The 26,267-nt window shown below is 44.5% G+C and overlaps 1 protein-coding gene across 7 annotated transcripts in view; it reads right to left on the bottom strand.

Moving 5' to 3' along the window:
• Nucleotides 1–26,267, bottom strand: part of FRY (FRY microtubule binding protein) — a 1,191,674-nt gene that overhangs the window by 64,910 nt on the left and 1,100,497 nt on the right. For 4 of the 7 annotated variants that reach the window (XM_069639765.1, XM_069639760.1, XM_069639764.1 and 1 more), the window contains 2 exons: nt 22,337–22,420; nt 8,346–8,363 (listed from right to left, as the gene is read on the bottom strand). In XM_069639765.1, the coding sequence (XP_069495866.1) occupies nt 8,346–8,363; nt 22,337–22,420 (102 nt within the window). Of the gene's footprint in view, nt 1–8,345; nt 8,364–11,522; nt 11,781–22,336; nt 22,421–26,267 lie in introns of those variants that run through there. The other 3 variants (XM_069639761.1, XM_069639766.1, XM_069639767.1) reach the window with 2 other exon arrangements.

Here is a 26,267-nt window from a genome sequence, read left to right on the forward strand (position 1 = left end):
ATGGCCAGAACTTCCCAGAAAATGCACAGGGAAATGCATGAAGAATAGGCTGCCACCCATTTTTGCCTATGTTGTGAGCACAGGAGGGCACTGCTTAAAACCACCATTGGGCTACCCACACAGTAGCCTGAAACCATTGGGAATGGCAATGCTGATTGCCAAAGGCAACCTAGAACTGTGGGGAATTCATTTTCTTAAATCCCAAAAATGGTTGCATTACCAGTACTCACCACTATCAGAAAGCCGGCGTTTTAAAACCACCAGACTTTTGTGTAAAACTGAACAAATGAAACAAAACCAGACCAAGGAAAGACTTGCTAAGAGGTGGATACAATGTAAAACTATACTCTGAAATGACTTGAAGGAAGTAATTATTTAATGTGTATGTAAAAATCGTAATAGACTTAAACTGGGGGACAAAAAGTGACATTTAGCTGAAACCTGGCTTAATGAAACTGAATTCTGCCTGACATCTACCTCCACAGGAGTTAAAACCTGCTCAGCCACTCTTCCCCTTGCCAAAAGGAGTTGTCACCTCTCTGATTAGATTAGGGGTGGAGCAGCTACAGGGAATTGAACAAAGGCCTGTCCTGGGCCCAGGCAGATGGTTTATTGGGGGGATCGTAAATGGCTTCCTTTTGAACAAAGCCCTTCCTTGACTCAGGCAGAAGTTATATTGGGGGCGTCGGAAAAGTGGCTTCCTCTTGGCAGAAACGGGGAGGGGCAGCCCCCTCTGAGGACAGGCTGAGTTTAAAGAAAGTGGATAGACTGGTTTCTCCAGCATTTGACCTGGGAAGACACACCCCTGTGGGCCAGAATATGATTTTAAGAAAGATGTATAACTCATGGTGCGGGCTTGTCAAAATTATCTAAATGATACCATAATTCTTGTGATTTTTCTGCCCACATTTTAAGAGGTTTTAGGACCCGGTGGTATGATCTGGGGGGTTGCTAGCGGAAAATAGGGTTTCACTCCAAATGTTTGCATGTTAAAATTATGACACTTCATCAATTAATGTCCATACTCCTTGCGCACATTTGTGTAAATTTGGGTAAATGTCCGATATTGCAAAACCAGTTAAAAAGTGCAAAATGTTTCCATTTCTGAATGCAAGCCCCCAGGAAGAGCAGGGTTTGAACAGAGTATACCTCATGTGATGGGTGCATGTAATTTTAAACTGTGCAATATGTATTTGAATCAAATATAGATTTGTGGGCAAACTGACCAGGGGAGGATCCTCTGACCCATAAAACCTACAGCATCACTCTGACTCACATTTCCTTCCCCCAATCATGGGAGAGGGGAGAATTGGGCCAATGACAAGTAGAGAGGGGCAGGCTTAGCTAGGCCCAGACACACACCCATCTTCAAAACGCATAAAAAGAGACTGCTGGGACAGGTAGAGACATTCAATTCCATTTGCTGCGGAGCATGCTGACCGACGACTTCACATCCAGAGATCCTACACTTAGACTTCCAAGCTAAACAGAGACTACAGAACTTTGAACCAAGAAGGCCAACTGCAAGCAAAAGTATTTGTCAGCAGGCCCAAAATCATTTGCAGACTATTCACAGCCGGGCTGAGCTGTTGATTCTGGCCTGAAACCCTGCGCCAGAAAGATCCAGAAGCAGTGCTGTACCCCGAGAAAACAGAGCAGTATCCAGAACCAGAGGCCAGAGATCCAGAGTGACCCAGACCGCTGTGAGCAGAACCAGAGAGCTGACCCAGATCGCTGTGAAGTGCCGAGACCAGAACCGGAGTCCAGTCCAAAACCTGACCAGATCCGTGGTGAGGCCTATTTCAAAAATATATTGTGAGTACCTAGCAGAACTCTGCAGAACCAATCTCTTAGTTAAAATAATCTAATCCAAACTATTTTAATCTAACCAGAACTGCCTCCTAGAAGTTGTCACTTGTCATTTTGTAAAGCTGCACCACTGTCATTTGTCAATTCTGCAGCTGCAAAGCTGTCACCTGTCATTTTGAGTTTACTTAAAATCCGAAAAACTACCTTTATTTAATCGTCCGTATCTCTGGAACCGTTTGGGCTACGAACTTGGTTTAACTTTCCCCTGAAAGCTTAGAATCCAAGCTCTCCAACAAGCCTAGGACCGACTTCCTACTCCTTATACTTTCTCCGCAATCACGATTCACGCATTCGCGAATTTTGCAGCGATTTGCGATTTGGCCCGATTTCTTTACTTGTAAAAAGATAGCTGCTTTTGCCTGAACTGCTAACATTCGTGTGCATGTTAAGAACCATCCCTAAATCATTGCTAAAGTGAGCCTGAACTCATCCCAAGTAGCTACCACTCCCCCTGAACCTCCTAAAGGGAATTAAAACCATTTTCAGCATATTTCTCACTTCATTGCCATCACTTTTTAAAAGCATTTTGGGCCTGTGTTTCAAACTTCTATCTGTGGTCTAAGCTTGCTGGGGTGAACTGAATTATATTTGATTGCATTCCTAAGAACTGTGTGTGTTACTTCCATTTCCTTCCATTTCTTACATTGCATAGGGGCGGGGGGTGAATTGCCAGAGAAAAAGTGATTATATTATCTTTTGCTAAAATCATATCAAGTATTTCTGTACTGCATTTTATTCCTCATTGCTTTTCCCTTGAAATCATAAAAGTATTTTTGCTACTTTATCCATCCTATACTAACTCCTCATTGATTATAAAGAAGTGTGCTAGTGCCAGATTACCCATTGTTGATCAACATCATATGTCTAAGTGTACTATCAGATATTAATTTATTATAAAGTGTGATATATATATTGTTTAAATTCTCAAATAAACCTTTTAAACTTGCAAAACAGAACTACTTCTTGGCTCAGTGGGGGCAGGGGGATTCTAAGAGAGGGGTGTTATATAGGGGTAGTCATCCAGAACTCATGAACTGGACATAAAGATATATTAATAAGGGTTTCCATTCAGTATCCCAGACTAGGCATTGACTTAGCTGTAGTGTTGAATTGAATCCTCTTACATGTTAAGAAACATAGAAATGTGTTTCTATAAAAAGGATTCTATTTCTCTTATGTAAATTGGAGGGGGCTAGTTCTTGTGGAAGTAGTTGGACTGAACAGGTTTACACAGTAACGACAGGGCTTGCATGCCCCGCTGGTCAACCTAAGCATCAAAAGTATTTTCTATAAACAGGAGTTTGGTTGATGTATGTAACTTTCTGTGGCTATATATATATATATATATATATATATATATATATATATATATATATATATATATATATATATATATATATATATATATATATATATATATATATATAAACACGCACATACACTTTATCTGTGTTGTGTGTGTTACGTTAAGACTTTTCCTAATGAACATGAACACAAGTGAATAGACATTATACGCTCTGTGATTTACAGATGTGTATTTAGTAAAGTTAGTGTGTCGTTGAGAACACTTTAGAACCAAATGAGATGAAAGACTTGGAAATAAAATGCACGCAGAGAATGTTTAATAGGAGTGCAAAACGGGACATACAATTATCAGACGACTTAATCAAAATCATCTTTATATTTAGAAATGCACAAATGAAAAATGTAAGAGGAAAATAAGAGATCTATTATGAAACAGGAACATTTAAATGGGTCAGTGTGAAAATGTAAAGTTTTCCTTGTACTCTAAACTGAAAACCTTTTGCGGGCCAACCCAATTAGAATATCAACAGTGCCTATTTATATAGGGCACCCCAGCAACTAATGTATCTCTTGGCGCTAAGTGCAGTAATGTGTGTTATTAAAAAACTCAACTGTACTAATTTTATTAATCTGTCAAGAACTAAAGGATGAGCCCGTTATCCTGTGATGTGAAACACTGCTCTAAAGGTATCTGAGAGTGGGCACTCAGCCCACGGAGGCATCTTGCATCAATTATATGGCTTTACCACTGTCCCTTATGACAGGTTTGGTGGCTAAATAATGACATTAACACCACATTGTGTTAGAGATACTTTTATTTTCGAGTATGGAAGAGAATGTTTTTTTGTAGTGATCTTTATGGTTGCTAAAGTGGTGTATAAAGACTGCTGTACAGTTGCTTGCTCGGGACATCTCCAACATTAGGTTGGTTTAGCAGAAACAAAATCGCAGCTAGTTTTGTACTGTCCACCGCTCAAGGTGTGATCATAATACCAAACCGTGGCAAAAAAGCATTGAAACGGCCCCATATACTGCAATGCTTGGCTATCCTCCGCTGACCACGGATTCCCATCATGTGTTGATCTCCCATCACCTCCTATCTGATGAGCCTTAATAGAGGGATAGAAGAGGATCAGCTGCATCACTAATGCATTCCTCAAGAATACCAGAGTGGAGGTCTATATCAATATAAAGTGTTAGGCGGCCAGATTCCTTCTCCCAGGTCAGCAAATTATACTTCTTAAATACTAACTCAGTCACAGAGAAAAACAAAAGACCTTTAACGCTAGCAAGTTTAAAAAATATATTTGTGTACTCTTAGTATTTGAATTTGATGCTGGATAGCATTGTGCAAAAGGGTTGCACAGCAGACAGGTCATGAAAAACACTTACATATAATACCACTTAAAGAACTCGAGGCATGAGCCCACAACATCCCTTTCCTCCATGTGCTGCATCCCTTCCCATTAGGCACTTCACCAACCACCTTACCCAGTTCCCAGTTTTCGACCTATTGGCTGTCGACTCCCTTTTTTGAAATTTTCTTTCGGGTGTTTTTTTTTCATTTTTCTTTTTTTTTCTTTTTACAAAACAGCCAATCCATTTATTGCACTGTACTCCTAAAGAGGCATTTTCATACTTTTGCCCTCATTTTTTAATTGGCCAAGTAAAACATATTCCTCTTTGTAGAAGTCTCCCTCTGCCATACACAACTGATTTCAAACAAGGTATCCATTAGGGCTGACCTGCATTAAGATTGCACCTCCGGACTAGGAAACTACCATATAGTGAGTTACTATAATACATGTGCAAAAATAGCACCATGGTTCCTTGGAACATATCTACAAGTGAGGCGCTATTAGGAGTGAATAGGACCGCAGGCCACTAATCAGTTGGTCATGGGACACAATCAGTCTCATCTAGGTAAGGGGTTTAGTACTGTGCCTAGTACCGGAACAGGCAGTACCTTCTAATGCTGGTGGTAGAGATAACCCAAGTCCAATTTTGTGACATGCAACCATCTGTTTGGGGGGGGGACCTCCTCCCAGGCACATGCATATATGATATGATAGGATATGGCATTTATAACGCACCTATACAGAAGTGTTTCAAGGCGCAACGAGGCAAGGGAGGGGGAACAGAGGGAAGACAGAGACAACCATCTTACTAGGTCCGGTGACACTGAGATCCCGCAAGTGCAGGGGAAGGCGGAATGGGAAAAAGTGCAGGGGGGCAGTGCAGTACATGGAATCGACAGTAACAAATAAATAGAATAAAGCAATAAATAAAAGTGCGGCCAGCTGCTGGGAAGTGCGAGGTTAAATGCACACATCTGGTGTCATGTGCTGGTAGGGGACTGTAGGGATACAGAAAACAGTCCCCAAGTGCCGGGGTTGCCAGGGAGGCAGTGCAGGTGTGCAACTGGTGGGGGAGGGGACCTGGGCCTGAGATCATACGGTGGCTAGGTGACCAGTGCAGTTTCAATTACAGCCAGGCGTTCAGCATGGGAGAGGAAGAGAGAAAGCAGAAGCAAAGAGGAAGGTTTTGAGGTACTTCCAGAACCAGAGATGGTTCTCCTCAATTTCCAGGGAGGCTGTTCCAGGGTGAGGCCCCAGCTGAAGAAAGAGATCTATCCCCAACTCGTTGCTTGGAGAAGCAACTGACCCTGAGGGAGCTGGAGGCGGATGAGCAAAGAGCTCGAGAAGGAAGATATTTAGGAAGGCAGAGTTGAAGGCATTGAGGCCCCAGGACCCAGAAGGCCTTGTGGACAATGCAGAGGGTTTTGAACTTAATCCTAGCAGGCACGGGGAGACAGTGCAGAGATTTCAGTCCATGAGAGATACAATCCCTGGGCTTGAGGCCAAGGACAAGTCTTGCAGTTCTGTTCTGGATGAGTTGCAGAAGGCGGGGAGTAGAAGCAGGCAGATTTAGAAAGAGGCTGTTGCAGTAGTCCAGCCTAGAGAGAAGCAGAGAGCTGGAGACAGTGACCTCCTGGGGGAAGGAGAGGAAAGGAAGAATACCTCTGAGGAGGTGCAGCCGGTAGTGTGACTTCTTAGAGACGTCAGGGATGCCAGGAGAAAAGGAGAGTGTGGAGTTGAAGATGACCCCCAGGTTTTTAGCCTCACAGGTGGGAGCAGGAAGAGGGCCCAGAGAGGCCGGCCAGAGATTGAAAGGAAAGGAGGGAGCAGGTGTGCCTATGAGGAGAATCTCAGTCTTACTGGCATTAACGCAGAGATCATTGGCGGCACAGCACTCCTGGATGGCAGACAGTCAGAGATGAGAGAAGAAGTGGCGGAAAGGGAGCCTGAAAATGAGCTGGATTCATCCGCATAGCACTGAATGGCATGGTTGACCGTGTCAAAGGCAGAAGAGAGATCAACTAAGATGAGGACAACGGGGGGTGTTGGAATCAAGGTTGGGGAGCAGGTTTTCACGGATGTTTAGGAGAGCGGTTTCTGTGCTTCTGGCAGCTCTAAAGCCAGACTGGTGGTCATGGAGACAACCAACAGATTGCGTGTGAAGATTAAGCTGGGCGATGGCCAGCTTTTCCAGGAGTTTGCCCAGGAAAGGCGTATCTGCAAGCAGCTCTTTAAGGGAAAGCTCCCAGTCCAAATTCCAGAATCCAGGAATCAGATTGCACATTCACACCTGCCAGGGGTTACAGTAATACCGTTGAAGAATGCACTTCCTTCAGCAGCAATCCTCACAAGCAATGGGCATGCTTCATTTTATCAGGCTTGCATGTAGGGGATTCATAAAGTCCAAACTTAGCTAGCACGCAATGGAGCTCTATGTAGAAAGGATGCACCTCAGGGATTAAGGGGTATTCAGGCTTCAGCCAAACCTCCCAAAAGCACTGGTAAGTCTCCTTCCAAACCACTATCATTTATGGTCGTGTTACACTGTCTCCAGCATCATGGACAAGGAAAAGACCACCATAACCTCTTCCACCGTTAGTTGTCTCTGATCACTCCTTGGCACAGGGCACAGTACAGGAGAAGACCTAATTATACTTCCCAATAGCGATTACTGAATGAGTTTCATCCGAGCCATTAATTTCAGCTTCAGAATCTCTTTTGATACCAAAGGTGTGCTCAGGTCCCCTCAGTACTGTCCTGTCCGGAGCCTATTGCAATTTTACATGCACCAGTATTTTGATTTCAATCGACTGTTATTCTGTCTAACAAATGCCAATCAAAAGATGTTCGAAAAAATAAAAATGTTTGAAAAAAATTAGGTTTCCCTCTAATGGAAGGTCCTCTGCACTATTTTTCAACACTAAGCACCCAGGTTCCTCTTACTCCTGTCTATTGTTCTAACAAAGAGGTTCCAAGGTTATTGGGGTTCTGAAGTTGAACAAACCTGCTCCGGCACAACCAATCTTGAGGCATTAGCTTACTATCACTGAAGTCTAAGGTTACATTGATGGATTCTGCAACATTCCAAAATCCAGGAAGGAAGCGTCCATTCAAGGGACGTCGGATTTAGAAAACCTTAGGGCTTCAAATTCTGAAACAGGGCTACAAACCTCTAATGTATGCCCTGAGAGCGCTTTTCCAACCAGCTGGTAAACTTTCAGAATAGGCTGGCAGGGTAAATTCGGACAAACAGGCAAGCCTGTTCAGATGGCGAAAATATACATTACCCCATCATGATCTTCAACAATCCATGTTAACCTTTAATCTAAGTGTTTACTACATAGCCCAGACACTATCTGTACGCATATGTGTACACATGAAACACTGACTTAATTATTCCAGGGAGGAGCACAGAATATCAAGGCAATGTTATTTTAAATGTGTAGCCGGTCACTTACATGGGGAATTAATTTTTTATCTGGACATTCCATTTGATGTTTTTCCTCCAGTGTAGTTAATTGTCCAACGACTATGGCTGTTCGGTACAGTGAAAATAAATAGCAATCTATCCATAGGCCAAAGCATGTCATGCAGTCTAAAGCGATTTCAAGGGCATGCGTGAAAACATTTAGTGATCATCTGCATTTGTCAGCTACAAGTGAAGTTGACAACATAAAAATGAATAATCTGTTCCACATTCTACAAACAAGAAAATACAACATTGGGAAGGATTATAAATGTAACGGCTTCATCAACTGTGCAGTTTCACTTTGCCCCCTGATGGTAGAAGAAGAGTTAAGAAGGATAACTTACTGCAAGAGATTCCATTTGCTATACAGCAAGCATGGCACAGGAGGACAGGAGAGGAGAGAAAGTACACAGCGTCAGTGTAATGCATGCAACAGAAAGCGCACAGCCTCGTGTCCACAGGTCTTACTAGAAAGCAGCATTCACGTCACTTCTCCAACCTGCAGCGGTTGAAAAGTTATTGGCTCATACAAGACATGCTCAGCACTGTTAAAACAACAATTGACTACAAGTGTGAGGAGAGCAGTGTACAAGCCATGACCTTTGGCTCTCTGGCTGTTTTGGACTACAACGCCCATCAGCTCTAGCCAGCATAGACTATGGTGAGAGTTCAAAACACCTAAAGAGCCATAGGTTGTGGGCCGCTGGGTATGCCAAAGCGTCTCTTTGCGGTTTTGACATTTTGAATGCTTGTTAGTTTTATCAGCGCAGAAGTTATGCAAGCTTCTGGATATTAAAGGATGCTCCAAATAGATTTGGTAAAAGGTGTTTACAACAGCCTTATGGTCACTTGGCTAATTGTTGGCTCTGAAGACAAAGAAATACGTGCGCCAAATTTCAGTATGACCACAAGCACTGTGGTTGCCACAGGAGATGTAAATTAGTATTTGTGTCATAGCAAACACCCAAGGCATTTTGGTGATCATTTCAACCCCAATCAATTAGCAGAAAAGAGCATGCAAACTGTTTCCCAGAGAAGTGAAAATTCAGTTTATTCGCTTGAACCTCACAGAAAGAAATTGCAAAGAGGAAAAGGTTATATTGATGAAAAGAAAATCAGGATAAAGTGTCACAAAGAAGGAATTTAGAGGGCCATTAACTGCATATTGTTTGTAACTAGACATCCTAAAAAAAATCATACCATAAGTAACTATAAAGACTGCAGTATTACAACTTAAGCATCAATGTAATTTTCAAACTGAGAGGGCCTCTTGGTTATGATAGGTTATTTTATTTTTATAAATAAAAATAAAATAACCTATCATAACCAAGAGGGAATTTTCAAACAGAGTGCCTCTTGGTTGGGTATTGGAGCTGTTTGGGTTAAATTGGCATAATGTCTTCTCCAAAGACATCCCAGTCAATTCAATCAAATGCCCATACCTGTTGGAGGGAAACACATGCACCGAGCTGTGCCATGCGGCTTTTGTGCAGAAATCACTACTAGAATATGGGTTGGTGAGCCTAAAGAACACGCACATATTGCTCAATGTATGTGAGGGGCTGAAGGGGAGGGGGTGTCTCACAATAAAACAAGCACTGCCAAGTGTCGCATTGGATGGAATGCCCCAGGGTAGCGCGTTTACTCTGATGCATGTCTTCATTAGGGTCCATGTGTGGAAGCAAGCTTGTGGGAAGCAGGGATGGAGGGCGGTACGGAGGGAGGGGGATGCGGCGCAGAAGCAATGGATGGGTTCGTTGCCATTATTCTCTTGCTGCCGGATCTTTGTGAAGAGGTAGGGTGTCAACTAGGGACCCTCTAAAGGTCCTCCCTCCCATTCATGGGTGCAGTGACAACTGCCACTCCACCAAACGTGTCAACGGACACAAGCAGTGCACAGTCAGCATTCTGCAAACATCCCTGGCTTGTAAAAGGCTCAGGGTTTCCCAGCAGGGCCCTGGCAAAGCAGCGGCAAGAGTGGTGGGTGCAGAAATAATCACCCGTGCCTGTTGTACATTAGCACAGTGCCAATTCTTCATAATACGGCCCATTCTGCATTTCCTTCCAATAAGCAGCAGTTACTGGGTTATTACCCAAATTACCAGTACAAATACTGCCCATTGCATTTGCTTGTAAACAGAGAACCAGGCATAAAAAGCATTCTGTACTCTGGTGCCGCCATTCCAAGAACGTAGCAAAGAGGTACCCCGAAACAGTGATGAATTCTATCAATGAGAATCGCTAGAGAGAAGGGATGTATCACGTACTCGCACAGCTTTGGTTCTCCAAATGCTGCTTTGACAACGTTTTTGACCGTGAAGAGAGAGGTAGAAGGGGATGAAAAAATAACAGGGGTAGTAATAAGTGATTGGTCGGTGGAAAAGCAGCAGCAATGGAGCGAGAGATGCATTTATATGACTCGAATGGCACATATATTGTTCCATTTTTAGAGGTTGTTTGTTTAAATGCCACAATAAAGCTGGTCTACACAACCACGGCTATGCATCTCAATTAAATGGCACTATGTTTAAGGAGGCTAAAACCTGTACCTTGGATCTCCAGCAAGCTGCACTCTTTACAGCCTCTTCATTTCCATTCACGAGTCCCATTACTCCTGCTGCAGAACATATGTATGCTAGCATTGTAAGTCATACAATATATACTTCGCCCTTTCCATATGTTGTTCTTTTTTTACCTTGGGGGTTAAAGTATATACTGAAGGGCTGGCATTTCAGCATGCTTGCTGTTGGGGGTAAGAATTCCATAAGTCATGAACATTTCTGACAGACTTCAAAGCAGAAGTCACAATTTGCAAAATGAACAGCATCCCAATCCCATGCACAACAGACGTGTTACAGCACAGTAGGCGAGGACGCAGGGCCAGACCTATACTTAGCAGGTTGGCGGGGTTAGGTATCCTAGGTTGCCTCCCAAAATAGCAATGTCACCTTCATATCAACTCTGGAAGACGGGATATGGAGTTCTGGGTACAGGTGGAGCGACTGTTGAGGCACAGACAACTCAGGCTAATAGGATGTAGGCACAGGTTGTGTTGGAAGCAAACCGAACCTCGATTTAAGGTCATGAGACAAGACAAGTCTGTACACGAAGCACTATTTCATGGTGATGTTCAGTGTGCATTTTTGTAGCACCTAATTTTTCCTCCAACTATTAGTTGTTATTTCAGTGTCTGCCATGGGATCCTTGTTAACACAGTGCATCCGGGACTGCATTATTTTTGTGAGAGCACACGGGTGGAAATGCAGGAAGCGGGGTTGCCAGCAGTGCGGCAGATCCTTTCTGAGCAGCAGGCTACACTTGGACTGGGGCGGGCAGGGCAATAAGAAACACCATTTGCCATGTTGCTTGACACTTTCTCCTGGGGTACTCGATTACATTTTCAGAGAAAATGCTTGCTATTTTTGACAACTTAAAAGGCAGAATTAAAGCATTTCATAATGTCAGCAATTTCGCCCATATCAGTTCACCAAAGTCCAATAAGCGGAAACCATGGCAGATGGCTTTTTACCATACTTTTATAAAGAAAGTTGTGAACGCTTTGCTACCTTCATTACAATAATGAATGAAGAGTGGGGAGGGGAGTGAAGGGTGTGTGGGTTAGGCGAGCAGTGCAGCAGTGGGTTACAGGCCAGGATATCTGTTTTTAAGCAGTAGGTCACAGCTATCTTATTATTAGGATTACCCATATGCGTCATACGTACAGTACTGGTGGAACATGACGCAGTGTGGGGCATCAGTCGCATTGCATCAAACGCATCCTGACTTTTGCATGAATAGAAATTAATGAAACCAGTTTGGTTAATAAATAAGGCCTTACAAACTCGCCATGTTACATACAAACAGTTCATACTTCTCACTTTACACATAAGTTAGAGAAACAGGTTTGCGTACATGAAAAGTGGTAAAATAATGGGTGGAAAAAACAAATCCATAATAGTGAAAAAAACGATGTTCTTGGAAGCAATGCACACAATTTGTCAACAATTCTCTTCAATTCGCAAAATGGCTAGGCCACTCTAGCCTGGGACTCCTATCTGTAATAATGTGGCTGCGCCGCTCAGTTCCAAAAGAGAGGATTGACAAAACCGCCCTACTGGGGCTTTCTGATGATGACAAGCAGAGTCACTATGAGGCCCAGCACCTTTGTAATGTAACCCTTAGGTGGGTATACTGGGTATGCTATATATAATACACAACAAAATCATTGACCTTTCACAGAAGTATAGTTTTTTTCCTGTAATGAAACCTTCATTGCATGATTAGGAGATTACACTCACTTTTAATAATCAGTCAGCCACACCAAACAATACCCAGGAGGAGTTGGACAGCATTTGTAGCTCATCTACACTAGAGGAAAATAATTGATTTTCAAAGAAGACTGGTGGTGAGACGGGTGATTTCCCATTACATTTTCTAGATTGTGTGACCATAATTGTATACTTGCATGCTACTACTGTATGGGCCCCCTTTCACGCACATCAACATTTTGACAGGTGGGCACGTCCTCTGTTTCCTGTCTTAGTCCCTCACTCTTTTGATAGGGTTCTGATATAAAGTGAATATACATTTTATATAAAAATGATATAAAAAATGCTAGCGATTTGATATAAAATTTATATTTTATATAAAGTGGGTATAAAACAGTTATCAAAATGTTTGGAAGGATGTTGAGATGATTTGATCTAAAGGGAATATACATTTAATATAGAAATGTGTATAAACATTGGAGCAGTGGGTGGTGGTGTTGTTTGGATGACTATGGAGGGCGAAGTGAGCTCTGAAGACAGCAAATGTGAAACTAGGGTTTTCAGAGTGACACGGTGATGACGCTAGAGTGGGGTTTGGTCTTTAATGTTATATGAAGCATTTATATACATTCTATAGATAGTATAGATGTCATGATTTTATCATTTTAATGACAAGGGCTAGAGAGTTAGTAACATTAAACTTGGACCTAGATTTGATATAGAGTGTATATAGAGGTTGGCACGCGAGACCTATGTGAATTCGTTTTACAGGTAGAGTGTGGTTTATAGTGCTGATACAAAAGATCAAACACTGTTTTCTGTTGACAATGCATGTTTATTTTAAGTAATGAAAACAATGTGTTTTATAAGCAAAGTGTGTTTCACAGAGCCTATACAAAAGGCTAAACTATGGTATTTTTTTTAAAGATAACATTTTATTTGTTTTAGAAGTTTTCAACAATATCCAGAATATTCCGGTACTTAACAGGAAGATTTTACCAAGCATAAATCAACATCAATTTACGCCTTGCTGCCCCACAAACCCCCCCACCCAACTCTCCCCAGGGGTGCACTCGGGCATCAAGGTTAAGTTCCAACAAATAATTGAGGAAACAAACGAGAGAGGTGCAAGCAACACGATCTAGGGCATTCCCATCAGGTTGAATGCTCTCGATCGAGCTGGGCATGTCAGGGGATGGAAACCTTTTTGGGTAAAGTTCACAAACGGCGCCCAGGTTGCCATGAAGGTTAAATGAGCATTCCTCATATTGGCACTGAGCTTTTCCATGGCAGAAATGTTCCATACTTTGTCCAACCATGGAGTTATAGAAGTTGGTTCAGTCCTCCTCCAGAGATGAAGAATTGACTTCTTGGCCGCCATTATTAAGTGCGCCAGCAACTTAAGTTCAGCTATTGTACAGCGCTTCCTTAACGGGCCAATGTGGACTAGGATAGTAGGGGGTCTTATGGAATCTCTGCCCCCATTATTTCCTTCAGTTTGGACCTGACCTCCAAATAGAAATCCTGTAAACCCAGGCATCCCAATAGAATGTGTAGCAGTGTACCCTCCACCCCTCATCCCCTCCAGCACATTTTTAAGTTGTTAGGATAAGAGTGCTGTAGATGGGAGGGGGTTCTAGACCATGTCATCAGTATTTTGACCTGCTTTTTTCGCCAGACGTGGGCATAATATCTTGTCCCAGTCTTCTGGGAGTAGTACTTTTCCCAGCTCCCTTCCAGTCAGCACATTAGGATGTCCTATCTGGGACAGAGTGAATTGATCGCTTTATATAAACTGGATATCAGCCCTTTAGCGTCTGCTGGCTCTTGGAATACCGTTTCCAGGGGTAGCTTCCTGGCTGCCTGTCCCACACTCGTGGGGTGAAGGGCCCAGTGTCTAGCCTGCAGATATATAAAGAGATCACTCTCTGCAAATCCCAACCACGTCTTACACTCTTCAAACAAAATTAATTTCCCCCACCTTGCTTAGCTCTTTATCCAGCCGTTGTGTGAAGCCCTTGTCAAATTTACCCGGGGAAAAATCATCATTATGAATCAGTGGGGTAAAGGGTGATGGAAACGAACATGCTCCTGAGGACTTGCTCAAATTATCCCAGATCTCTAGAGAGGCCCTAGTGATTGGATTAATGTAGCGTCCCTGTGCCCTCCCCTGTTTCGGCAGCCACAGCTGGGTCCATAAGGGGCACACCACCACTGCCTGCTTCATGGTCACCTAGATCTTCCCAGAGTCCCTCTGCACCCAGTCGATTATTGGTCTGACCTGCCCCACTTGGTAATAGTTTAAATGATTGAGAAAATACAGGCCTCCCAGGGTTTTTGAGTGTGCTTATTGACCCTGGGTGAGCCCCTTACCCACAGGAACGGCAGCAGCATGCCGTCCTAACTCCCCAGGGTGCTTCGAACATCTGTGACTGGGACCGACTGGATAAGGTATAGAAATCTTTGGGAGGACATTCATTTTAATAACGGCCATTTTGAGGAACCAGGACAGGTGCCAGGAACTCCATCAGTCTATGTCTTTTTTTAACACTACTCACTAGGCCGGGGTAATTAAATGGTATGGATGGGTCAGGTTCCCTGGTATATTAACCCCAAGGCATCTCAGTGATTTGCTAGCCCAGGTGTATGGAACCTCTGTTCTATTTCAGCCTTCAGAAGGGGGTCGGGGGATGTTAAGCCCTAGTATCTCAGACTTGGTGCAGTTCACTTTGAACCCTGAGAAAAGGCCATATAGGCGTAGCTAGTCTTCAACAAAGGTAAGGGAGCGTAGGGGATCAGTGAGAGACAGAATAACATTGTCCGCAAACAAATTGATCTTGTGCTGGGTCCCCCCAAATTTGATATCTAAAATTTGGGTATTGGCCCTTATGCATGCTGCCAGGGGCTCCATAACCATTGCAAAGAGCAGGAGCGAGAGGGGGAATCCCTGCCTTGTACCCCTGCCCAGGATTATCTTAGGGGAGAGAATCCTGTTAACCAAAAGGCACGCTATCCGATCCACATAGTTGGACAGAATCATGTGGCGCATTTTTGGGCCTATGTTGACTCTTTCGAGCACCTCTCTGAGAAATCCCCACTCCATCCTTTTAAAGGCTTTCTCAGCGTCGAGCGCCAACAGGAGTCAGTATGCCCGATTCTGGACGGATTCATCCACTAGATGGAGAACCCTTTGAATAATGTCTGCTGTGCTTTGTCCTCAGATAAAGCCTGATTGGTCAGGGTGTATGAGAGAGGGCATTAGCTTCTCAAGCCGATTCGTGAGTATTTTCGCAAACATTTTAGAGTCAAGATTTAAAAGGGCAATCGGCCTATAGGGAGAGCATTATTCAGGGTCTTTTCCTGGTTTGGGTATTAGTACCACCTGGGCTTCCTTCATGGAGCCTGGGATGGAACCCCCCATCCCGTATTGCATTGAAAACATCTGCCAAAGGCTTAGCCAGCAACTTGGCTAGCCCTTTATAGAATTGGGCAGTTAACCCGTCTGGGCCAGGGGCCTTATTTGACTTGAAAGACCTAATAGCTTGAATGACCTCTAGTGGAGCGTCCAGCAGGTCCCTGTCCAGTTGAGTCATTTGCTTCAGATCTACCCCATTCAGAGAGGTTTGATCTTAAGTATTGGGCCTACTAGAAGCATATAGTGTGCTGTAGAACCCGTGAAATAAATTTCTCCATGTCTCTTCTTCACCCCATTTCCTGCCTAGGGCATCAATCAGTGTCAGTATAAAGGAACAGCTAGTCTGCTGCCTTATAAATTGTGCCAGCACCCTTCCAGGTATCCTGCTCGAAGTAACGGTGCCTCAGCTGGTGTACGGTGCACTTTGCTCTCTGTGTCCGAAGAAGCCTCAGTTGTCTCTTTATCATTGTGACCGCTCCAAGGTCCCTCCTGGTTGGGGTTTCACTATATTTTTTATCTGCATTCCTCACCTCTTTCAAAATCTGCGCCTTAAACGCTTCATTGCTGCCGGATTAGAGATAATGTTACCCCTTGCCAGCGGGTCCCTATGGTTCCTGTGTGAGGTATCCGCAGGGGAGTTCGTTTTAAAATATTCTCTAATCACCTTCAGTTCTTGCAGGCAAACCGGATCCCTTAAAAACCCTGGGGGCATCCTCCATTGAAACTGCAGGCGTCTTCCTGCCCAGTTGCCAAGTCCTACTGTCACTGCACTATGCTCTGCAAGGGTCATCAGCTCAATCTCTGTAGACTTAACCAAACGGGTCAGGTCCGTTGTAAGAAATATATAGTCTATCCTTGAGGCTAATAGGTGGATGCGAGAGGTGTACATATATGTCTTGTCCATGGGGTGCCTGGTGCGCCATATGCCCAGTAGATTAAGCTCCTGCAATCAGCCCGTAGATTGCATGATGCAACCCCTGAAGTGGTGTAGGATGTATGTGTTGATCTGTAGTACCACCTGTCCATGACCATATTCACGTCCCCTAGAAGCATAAGTGCTCCTTGACTGTGCTCTGTAAATGTGTTTAGCATCTGAAGCACAAAGGATTCTTGGGAGGTGTTTGGGGCATAGAATGTGAGGATGGTCACCAATTTGCCATGCACAGTTCCCACCATCATAATAGATCTCCCATCAGCTCCCTTTCTGGTTTTCATATGGACCAAACAAGTCTCTATGTAACAAAATTGCTACCCAGTCCTCTTGCTGTTAGCTGACGTATGGAACTGGTGCAGGTAAAGCTTATTGCGGATCCTAAATTGATCTTTGACCAACAAGGTTTGGTGCGCCCTGATGCCTGCGGGCTGCCGCTTGGTACACATCTATAAATAAATAAAAATAAACAAGTGAGTTTCTTGGAGCGCGACCAAATGCACCCCTTAATGCTCAGTGAAAAGACATTAAGTACCATGTTGCAGCATAAAAAATTTTTCTCCCCAAAAGACATGCCACGTCCTTATGTCCCCTCTCCATCTGCCCTTTATTGTGCACAACTGTACAAGTGTTTCTCCCATCCGTCCTGTCAAACAGATACTGGACTGCTTCCCCGTAAAACCTCCCCAACATTCCTCAGCATTTTTCCGCCAAAGACTTCCACCCAGCATAAGTGGAAGTTTACACCCCCACCCCAATCCGCCGGCCCTTTACAAACAAATAGAACAATTCAATTTCAACTGGTGGCCTCAATGACATCACACAAGACCAGCATCCCGGCTATCAATAGGACTCCCTCCAAGAGACAGCTTCTCAACATGGCAGGCAGGAAGTGCCCCTCCCCACCCCAGCCCTGTATTTTTCAGGCCCTTAAGGTGTGCTGGCATCACAGAGGCCGGTATCTCTGGTCATTGATCGGGCCTCTTCTTTCCTCGCTGAACTTTGTGCCATGACCCCACATCAGGGCCCTTCTCCTCTTGTTGCATATTCCCACACTGATCTGGGTCCGGGATCTGCATATTAAACAGTTTTGCTCCCCCTTCAGCCAAGAAGATAGTGTGCACCTTATCCATTAATTTAAAGCTCAACCCAAAGGGGTAGGTCCACTTGTATCTCACTTGCCGGCGTCTCAGATCGGTTTCATCCTCTTTCTTTTTAGGAGAGTGTTCTGGGATATATCCTGAAAAAACCTGAACCATTGAGCGCTGAAATTGGATCCTGTTGACTTCTCTCGCTTCCCCCCAGGACTTCTTTTTTAATCTTATAATCTCTGGAGACAGGGGGCCATCTGGGGTGTCCCTCTTTCGGGCCGGTCCTGTGGGCCCTTCCCATTTTATTTGTGTCCTGGGCACCATCTGTCAGGAGTTGCTGAAAGAGTTGTATGACACATCCTTCTGCCCCTCTTTAAGGAACTTCATGCGCAGGTTCTCTCTTCTCGCTCATTTCTCAAGGTCATCACGCTTGGTGGGCAGCATCTCAGTATCTTCTTTAAGAGCAGCCATAGCCCCTCGCACCTCGCTTAGCTCAGCCAACATGTCAGCCACCAACCGCTCGTTGTAGTCCACTCTGTTGCCGAGCGCCCCAATTTCTTTCTGAATCTCCCGGGTGGAGTCACCCACTTCTTTGCGGAGGTCTGTCATCCCAGAGGGCAGGGATTCCTGGAGGTCCTCCTTCATTGTGTCCAACAATCTGGTAATGAAGTCGGGCTTGAGAAGTGGGGCATCAGGTGCAGGCTCTGCCGCTCTAGCCGCGTCCCCTCCATGTCCTCTACCTGCAATGGTCGCTTTGTCGACTGCACCAAGTAAGATTGGCTGTTCGTATTTTTAACCTTCTTGCCTGAGTTGGACATTTCACCAGGGCTCCCAAGGGGAAACGGGGGTGCTAGGCGTCATACTGCGCTCCGGGCCTCTCCGATCACACACAGCATTTGGCCAGACATTTCATTGGCGATGGGTGCCAGGGCACACTCCGGTTCTAACATTCTCCATGCCGGGTAACTCCCCCCTCCCCAGGCAGCGCTCAGGTACCACGGGCCGGTCCTCCGACGCACTACCTCAGTCGATAGCGAGTGTGGATCCTTCTCAGGCCACCTACCTGGCTGCTCCCCCGGGCACGGTACTGCATAACGGGCTGGCCAACTTGGATGATGGAATGCTTCCCAGTTGTAACTCACTCAAAGGGCCTTAGCAAGTTCAGTAAGGGCGGTGGAGAATCAGGACATCCATCACTTTAGGAAGCCTGCTGCCGGGGACTATAGTTTGAATGGATACCCAGTGTCCCCCAGGCCTGTGGTTGCCTGCTCCCATAGTCATGCCATAATACAGTCAGGGAGGGCTGTTCCACATCCCTTTTAGGCAACTAGCATCCACTCTGCTTCTCCGAAGTAGCGCCTTACAGAGGCACCACCTGGATGGGTGCTGCTGCCTCCAGAAAGGCTGTAGACTGAAAAAGAAATGAAAAAGCACAGGTGTTGTGCAACAGGCCTCCCGGATGCCACTTGTACATGGGAGTCAGGCTACTCAGAGGGGACACCCACCCCGCCACCACACAGAGCACCGGGGCGCCTCAGGAGAGCAGCAGGGACTCCACTGCGGGTCGGCACACAGAGAGCCCCACCGGAGCATGGAGCAGTGAGCCTTCATCAGAGCGGGTGATTCCAGCTAGCAGCAGGTGGTGCCGCTGGCACCCCACTTCAATTGTGTGCCCCCTGGTGTCTCGGCTGGCCCCATCACACTACCCCCGTCCCCCAGCCAGGGGGCCAGGCACCTCTGGATCTGCCGATCCTCATGCGGCCGCTGCCATCTTCATGCCAACGGCCGCTGCAGAGCATGCTTCCAGGTCTCTGCTGTTCGTTGGGAGGGGGGGGGGCGCCTGGTCACCACAGCTCTCCTCCCGGGGTGGGGGGAGAGGGGCAGCAGGCGTCCCCTCCGGACAAATCGGCACAACCAGAGACATGTCGCGTGCCGGGACTTGCCGCCATCTTGGCCAATGCTCGGTTCTTAATTTGCAGGGGCATTTTAACACAGAGATGTTGAACCAAGTTATATAACATCAAGACTCACCATTAAACTTTGACTTCACCAGGCCTATACAAAAAACGGACTATTGTCTTTAACAATGCGTGGTTTCATTCTAAATGAACACACTGCACAGTTCTATTAGAATGAATGCTGTTTAAAAGGACTGCAGGGCCATATGGCATGTGTGCCAGAGAGAAATGACGGAGCTGTTCAGCTGTGAAACAGCGCTACAGTGGTTTTTTTTATCTATCAAACTCGAGCGCAGCAGAAAACGCAGATGACGAGCTCGACAGAATATGGGGTAGGTTGCCTGCAATACACGATATTGTTATCAATGACTGGCCAAAGGGAGCTAGGTAATTTTAGATTGGTTACAAAAGCTCTTTTTTTGCAAAGTAAGCAACAAAAATACATGAGTTCAGGAAACATGGGTTTCTTAATAGAAAACTGTTTAGAGATGGGTTGTGTTCTCACCTCATAAAAGGGGGATTCTGCCTGCACAGCGGTATCCCTTTGCCTGGACTTGGGAATTCTGGCAGAGCTTCAGCTGGTGTTTTCACTGCTGCACGACTAATTGACTGGAAGATCTGATTGTAACACTGCAAGGAAATCTTGTTATCTGAAGTTGAGTGAATTCGATTGTGGCTTTGGGACAGAGGAGACCCGCTGCAAGGCTTTTTGATTGAAAACAACCCTGGTCTTTTAGTCATAAATTTTATTTACTTTTAAATTAAACAATTGTGTCTATTTTAATAATAATAATAATAATAATAATAATAATATGACCCGTTTAAAAATGTACAGTTTTTGTGGGCTTTCACTATTGAAGGATTGACAAAGCTTTTGTTTAAAAGTTGTTTGTAGACTTGTTTGATACTGTATTTACAGATAATAAACTCTTTTTAAGGCAGGCTGCTTAAATATACTTTAGTGTTATAAGGCAATTAAAGGTGCTAGCCTGTCTTCTGTGGATTTAGATGTTGGCTAGGATAAGTGTTTGGCCTTTAAAGTCTATAAACGTACACCCTGCAGAGCTGACATTGTAGAACAAAATGTAATCTTCAGCTACCGGGCGCAGGCTCGCATGACTTCAAACACTGTGGAAGTTTGAAAATGTGTTTTATAGTTCACATGCCAATAAACCTTAATATTTATGGTCTTGATGGTGAAGCACTAAATGGCTCATAATACCACGCCATTTTTTCAAGCTTTGCAGATTCAACGCAAAGTATGCCAGTGGATGATATATTTTAAGGTGGGCAGTGTCGGGGTGTTACATGAATATGGATATTTAGATTTTTTTAAACAGGCGTTTGGTAATGTGTAAAAATGGGCTTCTTTTAAGTTTTTATGACTGTCAGTTTATGTTCTAGATTGTTTTGGATTCATTCTGTATTTACAAGTAGGCACTACAATGTATTTTACTTTGCGCACAAAGTGAAACAAAATGTGTATTCTCTGTGTTTAAGGGAAACGCAGATTGTTGGGGGCAAGTGCAGTGATGTTCTATTTGCCTTCATTGTTATGCAAGACGTTTTATGTGGTCCTGTCCAAAGCACAAAACCAAGGTTTGGGCTGGAGACCAACATCTGCCTTCCTTATAGTCCTTACAGGTTTTCATGACTGATTTATGGGGACATTATGGAGTTAAAGCAGATTTGAGTGGCCGTTCCAAAACCAAAGCGTCTGCTATGAAAAAAAAGGTACTAGAGGTCAGAAGGCTCAACATGGCTGAAGATTTTACTTCCAGTGCAAGAGATGTCACGGATACCTTGACGAGTCGGTGTGGAGCAGCATGATGTCACAAACTGTATGTGAGAAAAATGTCTGAACCTGTTAACGTCTGCATGGCGTTTTAACAGGTGAGAAATCTGTTGGAGAATGAACCTGTTAGAATGTATGATTCGGGCCGATCCTGTCCTGCCTTTGAGATTTCAGCTCACGGATATATAAAACCATGCATTGTAAAACAAGGGGGCTGTGGAAACTGCAAGCAAAGATAACAAATACAAAATAAAGCTGCAAAAAATGAAGTGAAAATCAACTGAAACCAAAATAAAGGTAAAATAAGCAAACATATGCAAATAATACAAGCTATTAGAACAATGTAAAATCGCCAAGACTAATGTTTTTTTGTGGCCTTGGCAACCTGACAAGTAATTTTCAGATGTGTAGGTAGGCATAGCAGCTGAAACCGACAACTGAAAGAATTTTCGCAAGAATGTTTGTTGGTGTTAAAGATGCAAAGGAATAATATAATATAACCATCCTTCACAACAAATAATTTGCATTCATGGATGGATGAAGTATTCCAACAGAAAGCAGGAACAATTTGAGCAGATTGGTTTCCATATGATGGATATTGACATGGAAACAAACCATCACACATATGCACATTACAACTTCCAACATACAGGGAGACAGTTGGAAAATGGCTCGCTTACAAGGGGCCTTTTCTTCACGTATCACTCACTACGTGTTCAAATTATGTGTTATGTGGTTTGAGACTGCGACAAACTATAATCCAATTTCCACAGTTGATCAATGCCATCACCATTTAAAAAGACACACGGTCTCCCTTTTTTCTCACTGTAATCTTGCCACTGTCCTAATAATGCACTTTTCACCCCAAAATCCTCACCTTTTCTTCCGAGTCTCCTGGTTGACAAGTTATAACACCATCTCTTGAGCCGCCGGTGAAAGCAGACTTGCAGTTCGTGAGCCACTGTTTTTCAGAAGAGAAATGCATACATGAATACTGTACAGCATATGGAGGATCAACTGCCAGTGTGCACTTTGGCATTCAGAACACATGACTGATACCCTTTTACCCAATAATTAGCTGTACTATGTAGTGATGCCCAGGCCTCCAGTGATACATGCTACAAGAACCAAAACTGCAACTAAATGATGCTGTGGAGTTCGGCCAAGAGAGACACATTCCATGTCACAGGCAGTGTGCATGCATGATGCCTTGAGGGGAGCAGTGCATGCACATCACAGGGCGGTTACATCTGAGTGAGGGGCCAAAAGGACAGACCCTCTCTTCTACTGTTACACATATTGATGTTCTGAAGAAGAAATGTGTAGACACTCAGGGACCACTTTGGTGCGAGGAGAGAGTCTGCCCTAAATCACCACGATGACCTGGTTGCTTATTTCTTCAACAAAATCTTTATTTTCTGTTACTGCAATACATAGGAACCAACCCATCCTCCCTGCCTCAGTCTTCTGATCCATCCCCCAGCCCTTCTGCTCTTCCAGCTGGATTGTGGCAACACCCTCCTGGCTGGTGTCACAACCACTACTCTGGCCCTCATGAAAGCGACACAGCATGCCGCAGCATGTTTCATTACAGGACTGAAGAAATTCTACCACATTTTTCCCCACTGTCAAGGACCTACACTGGTTATCACTCCAAGTTTGCATCATCTTCAAGACAGCCTACCTCACCTCAAAGCTCTAATGTGCATGATGCCATCATACTTGCTGAAAAGATCACCTTCTCAGGAAGTCCCAGGAGCCAAGATCTCACCAAACTGGCATCCAAGAAGTAGAAGGCCAGAAAACAAGCATTCTCCTGCCATGCTTCCTTGCTATGGAACAACCCTGCCTGCTAAAATCAAATTGGCTCCCTCCCTCCTGCGATTCAGGAACGATCACTATGGGGACCATAGACCGACAACACGACTCTCCCTCCCCTTAACTATGTTCCACTCCCTTTATAGTACAGGACTCTGTTTTCTAGCTAGGTTTGTGCTCTATAGTTTTATACATATGTAACTTAATATAATATTGATATACAACATCTCACACAAATGGAGTATTCTAAAGTCACTTTCTCTGCATCTCCACATAATTACTGTTGTACATTTTAGCCATTGTGGACAACTTGTAATTGACTAGTCTTCCTCGTAAAAACTCAAAATGGATTTCTCCCCAGTGGTTATGGGGCACTTGTACCCTTTCTGTTACTTATGTCGGTCATTACCACTGGCTCTAGCCTGCTGTACCGATTAGTTGATTATCTTGTTGAATCTCAACAGTGCCAGGCATTGAACACTGATTTTATGTTCAGTTGCATTCTGGCCAACTCTTCCATTCTGATAGAGACTAAGTAAACAACACTTCAGAACTAAGCAGAACAAAAGCGCATCACTCTTTCCGAGATATGTTTTCCATGACATGGTTAACGACTTTGGTCTTAACATCCATGATCAGTGAGTGGTTGATGCCAGGCATTCTGGTCGTCTTGCAACCCGCTGATTGCTGGTCCATAGGAGTGGATGTATGTGCCATACCTATTGCCCTAGTTAGCCCCTCATTGTCGCATCTATTCCTCAGAATAGAATTAACAGCATTATCTTGCCCAAGCACTAGGAATATGCGCCTCAGGCATATTGAAAGCTGTGAAAACACATGCCAAGTACATGTTCCATTTTGCAGAAAGTGTAAGAGATCAGCTGGGAAGGAGGATTTGTCACTTCTCTGAATGCTTGGATAGGCACCTTTAGTGCCGAGATTGGTCTGATGTGGGGAAGAAATAGTGATATGGTCAGTGCTCAATCCACATACCCAGCTTATGCAGGAGCAAGATAGGCTCACTTTTCCACAAATGCACATGCTGCTTCCCGCAAATGCAGGTGGTTGTCTATTCTCCGATGGTTCATGGACCCTCATTCATGTGTTTGGGGGGCCAGCAGAATGTGACTCAGGAGGACATCTGCAGACTGCACCTCTTGGCGAGAGCTGGATCATGCTGGCAGGGGTACAAATGTAAAGTTGCCAGCGGCGAGCCAGCCATAAAAGGTCACTTGCCACTTCAGTTCTATACATACACATAGCACACAATTTCCTACTCCCCAAGAGCCATTTATCACTAGCCATTGGCTAGTGGCAAGTGCAAATTTTGCACCCTGACTTTTTGCGCCCCGATGCTGGTATTTGTGTGTTTCTTGGTGGTGCATGAACACGTTGGGCTGGGAGATGGGCTTGGAAGGGTGAAACTGATGAATGAATCAAATGCCTAGATTCAAGGTCACCTTCTTAGATTCAGCCAGACAGAATACATCTCGGCATAGGAGGATGAACTTGGGCTTCTGAGGTTTAATCTGGGCATGGAGGAAGTCCCCAGGCAATATCAGGTAGTCCTGGGGCAACAGGAAGCGGTCAGTCGGTATATCTGAATGAAGTGAGGCAGATCCAGAGCAACCAATGCTGAACCCGCAAATTAAGGCAGTCCACTTGGTCTTTGAGGCTATGTCTAGACATGTGAGGCTGAATTTTTGGCATATGGTGGGGTTAACTTCCCAGATACTTGTCATATAATTTTGTGAAAGAAATGTAAAACTAGCCTTGGTATTTTGTGGGGGCAATATTGAAACTGGTATGACAATAAGGGGGCAATGTGAATCAATAATACATTCCTAGTGGCGATATGAAACGGGCATAAACCATATCTAGGAGCATTTATTTATTTAATAGTTTTTTATAATGCGCCTAATACCGTACTGGAATTCGCTTTCTAAGCGCAGATCTGGGATTCAAACCTCTGTTGCTCTGTGTGGTCTTGCTTCCAAGGCCAGCACGTTGCTCCTGTGCTATCCTCCTTTCATGGCATTGTTCTTAGCAAGGCAGCAATATAAAACTGGCATGGCACTTTTGAAACTGATAAAATGACATTTCATCAACTACCTTGATAGGCTGGTCACTGAGCAGCATATTAGCACCCTGAAATCCTTTACAGCAGAGCAGAATATCTGACCAACACTCATTTACTCTGGAGGTTACCTGACAGGGTAGCAACACCCTACATATTATAACTATTCTTATTGTATTTATAAGTAACACCATAACAATGTACTCCATATTTCCCCAGGCACATTATCTAAAAGTTTTATTATTAGATCTCTTGGCACAAAATGTTAAAAGTCAAGTAATTTCTACTGGCATTCTATTTAAAGCACGCCTTCAGAGATACAGCAGAAATATTGGTCTACAGTACATAAAGTGTTTATCGGGGGCACAGTTTCTGAAGGACACCGACGTGGTCGGTTACTGTGGCAAAATGCTTCTGTGTAGCTTTGCAGATTTAGTCTCAAATAATTAGAGAATCTCATATACTTCCCTTCATAACTGCCTGCAAACTGTACGGCTTTTTATTCAATTTCCCTTGGGGAAGGTGCCAGTGCCTTAAGTGGCACTACAAATCGAGCCGGGGCTCATCAAGGGAGCGTGGCCTAACAGCGGGGGTCTTGATGGCCCGTTAGGCCACGCCCCCTTGACGAGCCCCGGCTCAATGGGCTACTGGCACCCCTGCCAGGCAGCCTTTTGTAGAGATTAGCACCCTCTCCCCTATGGGAGAGAGGGTGCTGATCTCTCCATTTATTTTGTGTAGGCTTGCCTGGCAGGGGACAGCGCCTGCCTATTCAGCCTTAATGGTGGTGCTGCCCCTCGCCAGCTGGGGAGGGGAAGCACCACCATTAAGGCTGAGGCCTCTGGAAGCAGAGGCCTTTTTTTTCCTAAATACTGAAACTCCCGCGAATGCGCGGCAGCTCCAGTATTTAGAAAGC

Source organism: Ambystoma mexicanum, chromosome 7q (assembly GCF_040938575.1).
Source record: "Ambystoma mexicanum isolate Mex_15411 chromosome 7q, UKY_AmexF1_1, whole genome shotgun sequence".
In the NCBI taxonomy this organism is placed as follows: Eukaryota; Metazoa; Chordata; class Amphibia; order Caudata; family Ambystomatidae; genus Ambystoma; species Ambystoma mexicanum.